Genomic DNA, 12,933 nt, shown 5'->3' on the forward strand with positions numbered 1-12,933 from the left:
TCCCACAGTTGCGGATACAAGCCATCAGGGAAGGCTACCCGCACTAACAGCAAAGCTACACGCACAAGGCACTAGCTACTTCAGTAGTCACATGAAGGAATGAGCAAGGCGGGAATACTCCCGCCTAAATGAGCCAGTCCGTATGCTTCTGGAAGATCTTTTGTACTATACCTACTAAGGTATTGGCAGAACAGACGATTTGACCAGAACAGCCCATGAACCAATCACAGGGTGACAGCTCACCGACAACAGTACGAGGAGGAGCACCCTCTAGTACTGTTTGTCACTATTAGCCGCTGCCTACTCACCAACCCTTACGATGGGACGTGCGCAGCCTACAGTTGGTGGAACAGTGCGTAGCCGGCAGTAAAGGAACAGTGTACAGCCGACCTTGTTACTGTCGGCCGTAGCCTATCCACCAACCAGCATGGCCTGTGCGTAGTCCACTGTTGGTGGAACAGGAATACTATTCAGCCGGCTGTACCTTCTAGGAAACCTACCTTCGGCTATAAATACTCCAACACCTTGGAATGGTAAGGACATCATCTAATATCTCATTATCTTATCTAGCAATCTCTTAATATACACTTATATTCAGAGCAATCTAGTCTGATTCTCACGCCGGAGGGTGGTCACAAGGAGGAACCCCCCCTTCTCAGTGACGAGCTTACGGTGTCTGTTTTGCAGGTCACCTGAAGAACAACCTTCTCTGCTGGACCTCATACTCGTGGGAAACATTACTTAACCCCCAGATTATCCGTAATCTGCCCCGGGTCACTTAGTGTTTCTTCACTCCACAAACTTAATGTGGTATGTAGTGGCGAAGGCGCGGAGCTAGGATGAAAACGCCCGAGGGAGGGGGAGGGTGGGTCCCTAGGTTTGGTTGGAAGTGGCCTAATTGGCCAATTTTACGTCTAATTATCTATAATTGGAATTAATTTCAAAATTCACTTTTTATTCTATATATTTATTAGCAATATTCAATTCTCATGTGTCTAGGAGTGGTTATAAATAAAAAGATAATAAATAAAGATACAAAGAAATATTATTGAACTTAATAAAAATTAATACGTGGAATGAAATGTGAATTCTTTTACATTCCTATAGTAGTGATAAATTTATAGATGGCTGCCACTAAACACAATGCAATATAAAATTACGGACCAAATAGCACGATTGTTATTAAAAAAAAAGTTTGCCTATGTTTGTATGTTTGTTCCTATTTAATTAATTGTTTTATTACGTAATAATTTATTTTTTAATGAATAGACTGATATCTATTAATATATAACTAGGGTATAGCCCGTGTTATACACGGGTGAAAAAATATGTCAATAAACATAATAAATTTAAACAAAAAATTCATGCAGCATAAAACTTCTTCAAACTTTTAGACCAAAATGTTAACCATTTACATTGTTTAGATATTAAAAGTAAAAAGTTACAATAAGTTAATGCACATCGAACAACCAAAAAACATCAATAAAAGACATAAACATGTTCTTTCATATTAAACCATTATCAACTTCTTCAAACATTCTATCAAAAGAAACTTATTTTGCTTCACCACCTGAAAATATAATATAAACAATAGCATCCAAATTAAATATACAATAAAACATATTTAGTAATGAGTAACATTTGAACATTAATAAAGTTGTTTTTATTAAATTGTTGTTTTTATTAAAACAAAATAACATATAACAACAAACAAAGTAAAATGACAACATAAAACATCTTTCTAACTTAAACCATTAAACCAAAAAGATATATCAATAAAAATCTTTTTTTGCCGTCATTTTCTAACTAACAAATTTGATACTATTTCAAAACAACCCGTTTTGAAATATTTTCAAAATAGTTACAAAATATAAAACATTGGAATTAGTCAACTTCAAAAAATTATGAAATTGTTTTTGATTTTTGATCAATCTTGTAACAAACTTTAAATCATTGACATTAATATGTTGTTAAATTTGCAAAACTGAAAAACGTTTTACAATAAATGAATTCTCAAATAACTTTGGAAAGATTAAAAAATTTTTATGTTGACTTCGAAAATAATTAAAGCTGAAAATATATGACTAATTAATTTAGAAATAATTACAAAAATGAAAATCAAATCGGTTAATTTGAAAACTTAAAAAAATTATAGAAAGATTTTGAAATGAGTTTAAAATTATGGAGAGTATTAAAAGGAGTTTAAATATGTTAATTAAATTTTGTAGCTTTTAGTTTAAATTTTGTCTTCCATGTAAAGATAGAAATAATTTGAAATATCTTAATTCATGGGAATAATAATATTAATAAATTATGAAAAGTTGTCATGTTTAATAATATTCACTAAATCATATGTGCTGAATAATATTTATAAATGATGATAAAACGGTTATTTAATTTATGATATATTAAGTATTAAATTATTAGAAATTATGTCAATTTGAATATTGTGTTCTAAAATAACGCGGTTATTATTTTAGTATAAATTAATAATTAATATTCAAGTAATTTAGGGTAAGATTACATTACAATTATGTATAGAAACTTTCTAAACATTTTTGAATATAATTAAAGCGGTTTATTGTAAATATTTTTTCCTAAAATAACATTATATTCAAAATGTATTATTAGAATGTATTATTATATTATAAATTTTATATTTCAATATTTAAGGTTAATTAAAATCAATTAATATTTAATAATAATGCGTAGCTTAATTTAGGAATGAAATAATGAAATAATAATAACAATAAAAAAACATAACTTTTTGCCTTAATTATCATTATTATAGTCAAACCTTTAAAACATAAATTATATTCAAAAAATCATCTCCAAAAATAAGCGACTGATTATAAAAAAAAGTATTATTAGAATGTATTATATAATAAGTTTTAATATTTCCATGTTTAAGGTTTTTCAAAAATCAATTTATATTTAATAATAATACATCGAAAATACTTTAGGATTGAAGAATTTTAACCCAATAAGTTTAGAATGTTGACCATAACATGACAGAATTCATATATATAAATTTGAAATATGTCTATAAAACACTTACCAGCTGTCATAATGAAAATCATAATTGTATTAAATTTATGGAAAGCTAAATTTTAGGTATATATATAACAACTTTTACCTAAGGTAAGTGAGATTATGGAATGTTTGACTATTTTTAAAAAATTAAAAATTACGTTACATCTTATAATTTTACAACTCTAAAATAAATACATAAATTGAATTCAAAGATAATTTCACGAAGGTAAATAAAAAACCATATTAAAATCTATTGACATAGTGATTACTGTGAATGTGAGATATATACTTTGGTATATGACATTTATTTTAGCTGCTTATTGGAGGTGAATATAAAAACCGGTTTGTGGACTTGGACCGAAAGCGATTGTGAAAACTAATTAAAATGAACCGAATCTCACCCTAATATTCAAAACATCACGATGTGTAACACATGGAGGTAAATCAAATATGAAAAATAAACAACATAAAATTCAATAAACAAAACTCAAAACATACTTGAATGATTTTGGAGAACGAAGTATTGTAGCCAATTCCTGCAAAAAGAATACCTTCCTCCCATCTTGAAATCTTCGAGCGGCTTCGTTTGGTCAATTGCTTATTAGAATTAGGGAAACGATATTAAAAATTATATCACAACATAATTCTTGAAATCAAAATTCGACTGAGAACATAAAGTTAGGGTTTTTCGTGGAGGAATTATGAATCAAACCTATGGATTATCTTGAGATCCTCAACGAAAAGAAATCCGATTGTGAAAAGATGATGTTTAGGGTATATCTTGGAGCGACGACAGAAAGATGTGAAGATGAAGTTGAATCTAGTCAGATTGCTTCTTAGGTCCGCGATTGATTTGAACAGATTAATTGTGAAGAAGATTTGATGTTGTTTGAAAGTGTTCGTCAAGAAACTGGTAGCAAAGGATGGTGGTTTGATTTTGAGAGGGTTTAAATGTGAATGTTATAATCTAATGAGAAATTGGCAAACGGGTCATAGGGTTATGAGCCACAAATCCGGGTCAGTGTTTTTCCTGGATTTTGTAAGATTTATTATTAAAAAAAGAGAGTTTATTATCTGGTAATTGTAAAAATGGTAATTGTCCACATGTCATCTAGGTAGCCTCCTATATGGATGCCCTAGTTGAATGACATGTGTACAATTGTATTGCCTTAATAGTATTTAAATATATAATCAAATAATAATCAATATATCGACCACTGGTGACATATATACATACAATTAACCGAATCTCAAACCTCGGATTGAATCCTACTCTCACGTGGCGCAATATTTGAAGTTAAATTCATCCCTTATTCACATTATTATTTAATTATTTATGTCCATATTTTTGGTGTTTTATCCAGTGATTGTTCGTCAAGAACTTCTGTTGACATGGCATCTAGAAAATTGTTTACTTAGATCTTTTTTAAATGATCAAGACATTTGTTAGGTTTTTTTTAATACGTATAGGGGTGTTCGGAATTCGAACGGACTCGAATAACTCAAAATTCGATTCGAAACGCATTCGAATTCGATAATTTAGAAATCGAATACGAATTTATGTTTTTGAATTCAATTCGATTCAAAATTCGAATTCAATACATTTTATTTTTTTTATATATAATTACTTATGAAAAGATAAAACCACATAAATCTTTTGAGTTTTGGATATTAAAAATGGAAGTTTATCAATTTGATCAATAATTAATGTAATTGGACATATATTTAAGATGTGATAACTTTAAATGATTTATGTATTTTATGTGGTTGTACTTTTGGTTCTTAAAACTCAAATTTGTAGTGGTTTTGAAACTTAAATAAATTTTTTAACTGAATTCGAATCAATTCGAATATCATTCTTGAATCGAAACGAATTTCGAATTAGCTTTTCTGAATTCGAATCGAATTCAATCCAACTTCAAAATTTCAAAATTCGAATAATTCAATTCATTGAACACCCCTAAATATGTGTACATACTACATAGTAACCTAGTAGTTGATCATGGATTCATATCTTGTCAAATTATTGCGTTCTTTGTTATAGGTCAACTATGGATACTATGTTCGTAAAACATAAGGTTTTATGGGTTGCATACAAGGTGAACGTTGGATATTTTCATACTTATGCCAAATGATGACATGCAATAATAACATATTTTGATTATAAATGCGTTGTATTATGTACTAGATATTTTTGTAAGTCATTTAACTTGTAAGAAATTTCCCATATAGGGTATCTAAACATGTATTATACCCAACAAAGTACAACACGTAATATATTTTAATTTACTTTTAAGAGCAGTAGTTTAATGTTCACAATTATATATTCAAGTTTCTAATTTGTATGCACTTCAAGATAGATTTCAACGTATTATTTTTTTAAAGATGTAAATTCATATAGACATTTTTCAAGTTTAATAAACATTAATATAGCTTATGCTTATGTGTGATCTTTACCGATGTGCATCTAGCCTAATAGTATCAAGGTGTTGGACGATGTTTTGTTTTTCCAAACAATGAGAATTTAAGTTTCGTAGTTGTCAAAAGATGTGTAATTTAGAAATAACGTTAGGGAGTGCGTGATTTATCGTTCTAAAATAACTGGTGACATCTAATAATAACGAGGAATTATTTATTGAAGTAATTAATAAATAGTTTGATCAATTTATATTTTCCCTAAATTAATTGTTAAAGAAATTGTCATAGACTTATAAATATACTTTAAAATTTTAATCAACAATCTTGAAAATTATAATCAAATACTTGAAAACCAACCATTCTATAACTAGGGATGAACATTTTTTCCCATACACGTACCTGTACCTGTTCAGTACATGTATCTGTACCCGCACATGTCTATTGGGTACAGGTACGGGTACCAAGATTTACTGATTTTAGGTACGGGTACTTTCGGGTACAGGTACGGGTATGGTCCCGAAACAGCACAATCACATAACATTTGGTTAAACATGTGACTTCAATCTCAAAAATCAATTGCGAGTGTCTAAGCGACTGAAAAACGGTAGCAAATCCATTTTTAGAGTGATAATTTATGCTCGAAAATGTAAAAAGATAAATTATCTTTTTAATAAATTGTATATATAGATGTTTTTTAATCAGAATTCACTTCTTTTTTGGGGGGTTCTTGTAATATTCTTTTCAATGGTATAAAACATGTCCAAGTAGATTGTGCAAAGGTGTTGAGTCAACACATCAATCATCAAAGAATATTGAATTCTAACTACAAACTTTGGTGAAGAAAACCAATCATTCTAAGCATCTTTAAAAATCTTTCAATTTGGCTCCATTTACATTTCATTCTAATACAAATACCTCTTTGGATCCTCCGTAACAATCACCACTTGTTTGATCATTCCAAAGCAAACCATGGCTAAAAGACTCACAAAACCCTCCCTCAAAATCTCAAAAAAAGAACACACCCATCAATTCAAAAGTCTCATAAAAGCCTTGAAGCCAAAGGTTTACATTACCAACTCGTCCGATTTCAAGACCTTGGTTCAAGAGCTTACGGGCAATGGTTCGCAATCTTTGGCACAATCCTCTTTCTCCCCTCCTCCTACGAGGTGTGCTGTATCACCAGAACCGGCTCATGTGGATAATATTAGTGATTTTAGTGTCATCAATCTAGATAATTACATGTTCATGCAGTCTGATGATAGTAATTGTTCTTCTGAAGAACTAGCGTTTCAATGGCCTCAGGATCAACTCATAGACTATGATAGCTCTAATCCTAGCCTTGGTTATAGTCCAGATCCAAGTTTAGATAACATGTTCACGCAGTTTGATCACTATAGTAATTGTTCGTCTGAAGAATCAGGGTTGCAATGGTCTCAAGATCGCGATGTGAATATTGAAATTGAGCTAAGGAACATTGAGTCATGGCTCCTAGACTTTGATTCATCGGCTTGTAGCCATGATGCACCATTTGTGCCCATGAGTACATACGAGTATGACTACAACTAGCCTCCGTCGATCATATGATTCATGAGCGTGTATAGATGTATATATCTATCTACTCATCATATTGTATATCTTATTTATTACTTGTATATGCATGGTTGTATATTCTTTCTCTAGTGTTATTCAATGTTATTTGTATTGTTTATTTGATACATAAATACAAATTTATAGATTCATGTCTATTATTAATACATATTTATTTCACTTGTTTGGCAGAAAAATATATACAAACATAATGGGGGTGATGATGCTGTGTAATTAGACTTGTAGCCATTGTTGTAACTATCCCACCTAGGTGTCGATTAATCGCTAGTCGGTACACCGCTGACTAGTTGCCGATTAATCCATATTTGGTCAAAAAATAAGTCAAAATTTAAAAATTCATATATAGAAAATTTGGTATACCTATGTATATTTGAATGATTACGTATAAATTCCAATCCGACTAATCGCTAGTCCCTACACCACCACATGACTAGCGCTTAGTGATTTCTACAACATTGTTTTTTGGTGTGTAGATGAAAAAGAGCGCGAATAAAAAAGTCTTAAGAGTGTTAGGATAACAATAAAATTTAAAAATAAACTCATATATCGGTTTGATTTTCAGTTGAGATATTTTTGATATACGAATTTAGTTTTTTTTTGGAACAATCACTGACGCACTCGATCATCTCCATTTCATCCGAAACAACCCGAAATCCCTTTTTTTGTTGTCACGAGTGAGACTTAAATCCAACAAATCCTACTTTATAAATTGAAGTCTTTGTGTGTCTCGTCTCAACCGGATCATTTTCATATTAGGTTTTGGTTATAAAATATTAATTGTTATTCTTGCAAAGAAAGCAACACGGTAAATGTCACTATACCAACGGCCCATTCACTTTGTTCATCGAATTTGCTAGGTTCCAACCACGTCACTCTTTGGCTTTTAGTTGTCTTGCAACTTTCATACTACAAAACGGCCCCGTTACGCTTTTAATTGCGGCTAAAAAAATTTAAAATACTCAAATTATTCTCTAATTTGGCTTATTTGATTATTACAAAATGGACTATTAATTTTCTGAAAAATATTTACCCAATTTCGTGTAAATGATGTGCACAATGTTAAGAAAATAATATATGTTTTACATGGAGTTTTGATTCTAAAAAATTAGTTGAATCATATGTAATATGTAGTATACTCATAATTGGAGAAAATATAGAATACAATAATTGTTTAACGTACATTAGGTACAAGAATACTATACTTATATTTATGAAATCGATCCATGAAATCACATCACAAGATCTCGAAATCGTCAATACATATCCAATTAATCATTGGTTCACCGAAATAAACAGTTTTGGATCGTTAATCGATCAATTTTTTACTTTTCTTCACGAAAACCATTTTTGAGCGTTTTAGGTTTTTGGCCGAGCGTTTTTAGTTTTTTGGCTGAGCGTTTTAGTATTTTTGCCTTTGAGCGTTTTGTTTTTTTGCCTTTGAGCGTGTCACGTACCTATCGTAAATTAAACAATTATTGTACAGTAACATCACCCCTCGTATTTGCACCCATATAAAAAATAGAGGAAAAATACCAAAATAGACAATATTGACTTTTTTTTACCACCATATTTTATCCTACACATTTGTAGACACTTTATTTCTATTTTAATGAAAAGTCCTTACGTCAGACTAGCTAGCTAAGGAGGCTTAGTCGACCTTTTTGGGGTCTAGAATTGATAAAATAATGTTAGTGGGACCCATTTTTCAACCAAGTAGGAGTTGACGCGTGTCACATGTAGCATAAGACTAGATTAGCCTACAAAAACATTTCCTTAGCCTTCTGTACCACGTCCACTTAAGTCCCCATTCGCGCATATGTACCGAGAGCCATCATAGTTGGGTGCAACAACGCAATTATCAGGGGACTAACTAAAATCAAGTCATCAAGATCGTCTTTTCCATTACGCTAATGCCTTAGTTGATTCTATAACTGATTTCAGTTTCAACCTATTGGTAGTTGATGAGATGACTTAACAACATTGGTATTGATAAATGACAACTTTTACACCATTAATATATGCATATATTTTGATTATTACCTATGTAACAATCATATACTTCGAATAATCATAAGTAGTGTGACCAATTATAGTTTAAAAATATGAAAACAACCGTCTAGAGTTTATGTAGAACTAAGTGAGCACCAAACTGAGGCTGCAGAGTGATGATGAGGTGTGGAGCATGAGAGTACGAAGGAGACAACTCAAAAGAGAAGCGTCGAAGAATCATAACGAGCGCCATTTTTGCTTCCATCATGGCAAAAGTTTGTCCAATACATATGCGCGGCCCCCCTCCAAATGGAACATATGAGGCTTGGCCATTGGTCGCCTTTGACACACCTTTAGCAAATCTCTCGGGCTTGAACTCCTTGGCGTCGACTCCCCATAGATCATAGTCATGATGTAAAAGAATGGTGTTTAATTGGATGTGTGTTCCGGCTGGTAATGTTATGTTCCCTAATTTTGTTTCTTCATGTATCATCCTTCCTAATGCCGCCCCAGGTGGATATAGTCGAAGAACCTCGTTTAAAATCATATTTACCTACAAAAATGTACTAACTTAGAGAAATCTATGCACATATACCATCATTAGAGAGGCATAAAGCTTATAAGTAAATGATAAGTAATCACAAGGGATTTGAAGAAATATATCTATTTATACACTTCAGAATAGAACATGCTTTCTTTTACACTGGTTATGTTTGAGTTACATATATATCTCGTACTTACCACCTTTAGACGACTCAGTCCATCGATATCCGGTTTTCTCTCTCCAAATACATCTAAAACTTCATTTCTAGCATTTGTTTGCCAATTCGTGTATTGACTTAATAAAATCATAGTCCAAACAAGCAAATTTGTGGTGGTCTCTTGACCTGCAAAGTAGAAAAGTTTACACTCTTCGATAACTTCCTCTATGCTTAGTCCAAAATAACTGTTCCCATTTTGTTTGATCTCTTTGTAGTTGGAATCCAATAGAATCCCCAAAAGGTCTTCATTATCAATGTACCCATCTTTCATCATGGTTACTCTCTTGTCGATTATACTTCGTATTGAAGCCCTTACTTCTCGTTCGATCTCATTAATCCTCACGTTGGATCGTGTCGGTAAAAATCTATTAAACCGATATACTTTATTAGATAGAATATATCAGCTAGGATTTATTTAATTATCTTTTTTGGAATACAATTTGATAAGATTTTCTTTGTGATTATTCAGGTTAATTATATTTCTACAAATAGTTGAACAATAATACATATTACGTTTATAGGGTTTGATTGGTCTTATTATAGGAAATTTACTCACCTGGATCCTGGAATGTAAACCGATTGTTCGGCCATTATGATAAGTTGTGCTTGTTCTTGTTGAAGTCGAGATATTCGTTTTCCTTCCTCAAAACTACCACCAAACGCTGTATGCGAAATCACATCGCTACTAAACGACTGAAGATGAGGCCATACATCCACTTCCCATGAACTTTGATCATTGGTTAACAATTCTTCCCATTTCTTGATCATCTCATTACATCTCACATAAAATGCATGTACCATGTGCTGCTACCAAATAATAATAAAATAAATATCTTAAAAACCATGTTTAATTTCAACTCAAAAAGAAAATCTAGACAATAACAAAAAATTAACCTTGAGCTTCTCAACATGGAATGCAGGATTAATGATTTTCCTATGTTTGACCCAACGATCAGCATCAGCGTCGATTAATCCTGTTGCTAGCAGTTTAGTTAAGGGATTATTTACACTTGGTTTTTGAAACTGATTATAGTTAGCCAATATCTCTCGTATCATAAGCGGTTCGGATATTTGCACAACCGGTTTGTTCCCCATCCATGTAAAACAAACTTTACCTATGCAAGTAAGACCAATATATGTTTGAACCTATTTTAGTATTTATACTCTTATATTTTGATAACTGCATTATATTAGATAACAAATTATTATTAAAACTATTACAAATGTAGCATCATGCTTATTTATGTACGAGTGGATCACTCTTTTATGTAATAATGCTCTACATCAAATATCCCATTAGAAACTACAAGCACTTGCAGATATTGCACATACCATGAGTAGCGACGGCCTTATGGACGAACGGCAAGACACGAGGAACTATATCATCGGTTACACCAATGGGTTTAGCTTTAGCTTCAAGTATCACTTTCACCATCTCTTTCAAATCTCCAAACAAAAACTTGTAAGAGTTACCATCAAGACCTTGTTCTCTTAAAAGCTTCTCCATTTTCTTAGGTTTGAACCACATCAAGTTCAAAAAACTCAATGCACATGAGACCAATATTACTACTATAAACATAGCATAACACATTGTGATAATAATTAACTAGTGGTTTTAGAATGATTTGGTGTTCTAATGGCATGTGGAGAATGATAATACTTATAGATATGCTACTAAAGATTGGGGGATTTAAGTTAATATGATTTCAAAGTTGAAGGGTTGGTGTGTAAATAACTTATAGTAGTTGGTGAAGAGAGTTCGATCTCCCAACTTATCAAGTAAAATATAAATATTCATTTACTAGAAAAGTTAAAAGTAGATATATTTTATCATCTTGTGATTCCTTCTTGTAGTAGTTTAACATGGTTTATTTATTTGATAAGTACCTTATATCTTACTGTACAATTATATTCTTATAGGTATACCAATATATAAAAATAACCATAATTTTATTAAAATCTTATTTTACTAAGAAATACAATAATGTTATGTGATATGGTGTGCAATTATATATATATATATATATATATATATATACATAAACATTAGAAGTGAATTTGATGCATATTATGCAACGTTATTAAAACCCGATCGTACAAGTTAGATGGACCAAAAACCAGTTAGGTGGTATGTGTTAAACTGGTACCGGTTGGACCTAGCGGATTTTTACAAGTGGTAGTGAAACCTGTGACCCGGTTGACTAGTTAAACCAATTTAAGTAAAACTATTATTTATTTATTTTGTAAAAGATAAGATTTGAGCTTGTGACCTCTTATAAACAACTGAAATGTTTGTGAACTAATTTATAAATGTTTGTATTTTTGGATAACTAATATCAATATTCCCTCATAAAAAAAGGTCTCCTATTTTTTTTTCTTTTTTTAATGTAACACATATATTTTTTATTAAATATAACCAACACAATGAATATAGTTTTTAAAGTTGCTTTTCGAAATATTGATATTTACTTGATATTTACGACCCACCAATTTATAGTGGATTTTATTACTTTTCTTAGGTTAGACTCTCAACCAAAGTTGGTAAGCTTTCCACCAAAAAAAAAAAGAAATCGATTGATCTACTTATTTTTCACCTACGGTGTTCGCTTATTTTTGTGTTGTTACGTTCTAAATGTCTAAAGCCACAAATATAAAGAAACTAGTTTGATCCTCCCGTGTTACGGGAGTTTATTCAAGTTTTGGTTTTAATCGTTTTGCTATTTTATGATGATTTATTTTATTTTTTAACATAGTTTAGTTTTAATTTAATACATACTTATTAGTTTGTTATTATATTTATTAGCGTTTGAGTTTTTTCAATTGAGATGTGTAAGTTTTTAAATTTTTAACGAACAAACATAAACGAACACGAGCATGTTGATTTTTCTAAATGAACAAACATGAACACAAATATTTGTCTAATGAAAAAGGGGATGTTAACGTAGTTGACAATGGTGGGTAGTATTGGAAGTTAACCGGTGATGAAGATGATAGACAAGCAACAGAGAATATGCAAAGGAGATAAATTAAATTAGGGTTTAATGAAAGTGTTTACCGATAAATGAGATCTTATAACTCATTTGAGGACTATTAGGGTTTTGTAAGACCCATAACTCGTGTAAAT

At 31.1% G+C, this 12,933-nt stretch overlaps 1 protein-coding gene across 1 annotated transcript; it reads right to left on the reverse strand.

Moving 5' to 3' along the window:
• Window positions 1-9,074: 9,074 nt before the first annotated feature.
• On the reverse strand, window positions 9,075-11,402 carry LOC143541079 (cytochrome P450 CYP72A219-like). Its single transcript, XM_077033990.1, has 5 exons — window positions 11,142-11,402; window positions 10,704-10,924; window positions 10,366-10,613; window positions 9,790-10,174; window positions 9,075-9,601 (listed from the first exon to the last, which is right to left on the reverse strand). Exons 1-5 carry the CDS (start codon window positions 11,398-11,400, stop codon window positions 9,176-9,178), a joined length of 1,539 nt encoding a protein of 512 aa, XP_076890105.1. The 5' UTR covers window positions 11,401-11,402; the 3' UTR covers window positions 9,075-9,175.
• Between the last annotated feature and the right edge of the window lie 1,531 nt (window positions 11,403-12,933).

Source organism: Bidens hawaiensis, unplaced genomic scaffold (genome assembly GCF_021521415.1).
Source record: "Bidens hawaiensis isolate Kalapana, Puna unplaced genomic scaffold, B.hawaiensis_p1.1 tig00012467_1, whole genome shotgun sequence".
NCBI lineage: Eukaryota > Viridiplantae > Streptophyta > Magnoliopsida > Asterales > Asteraceae > Bidens > Bidens hawaiensis.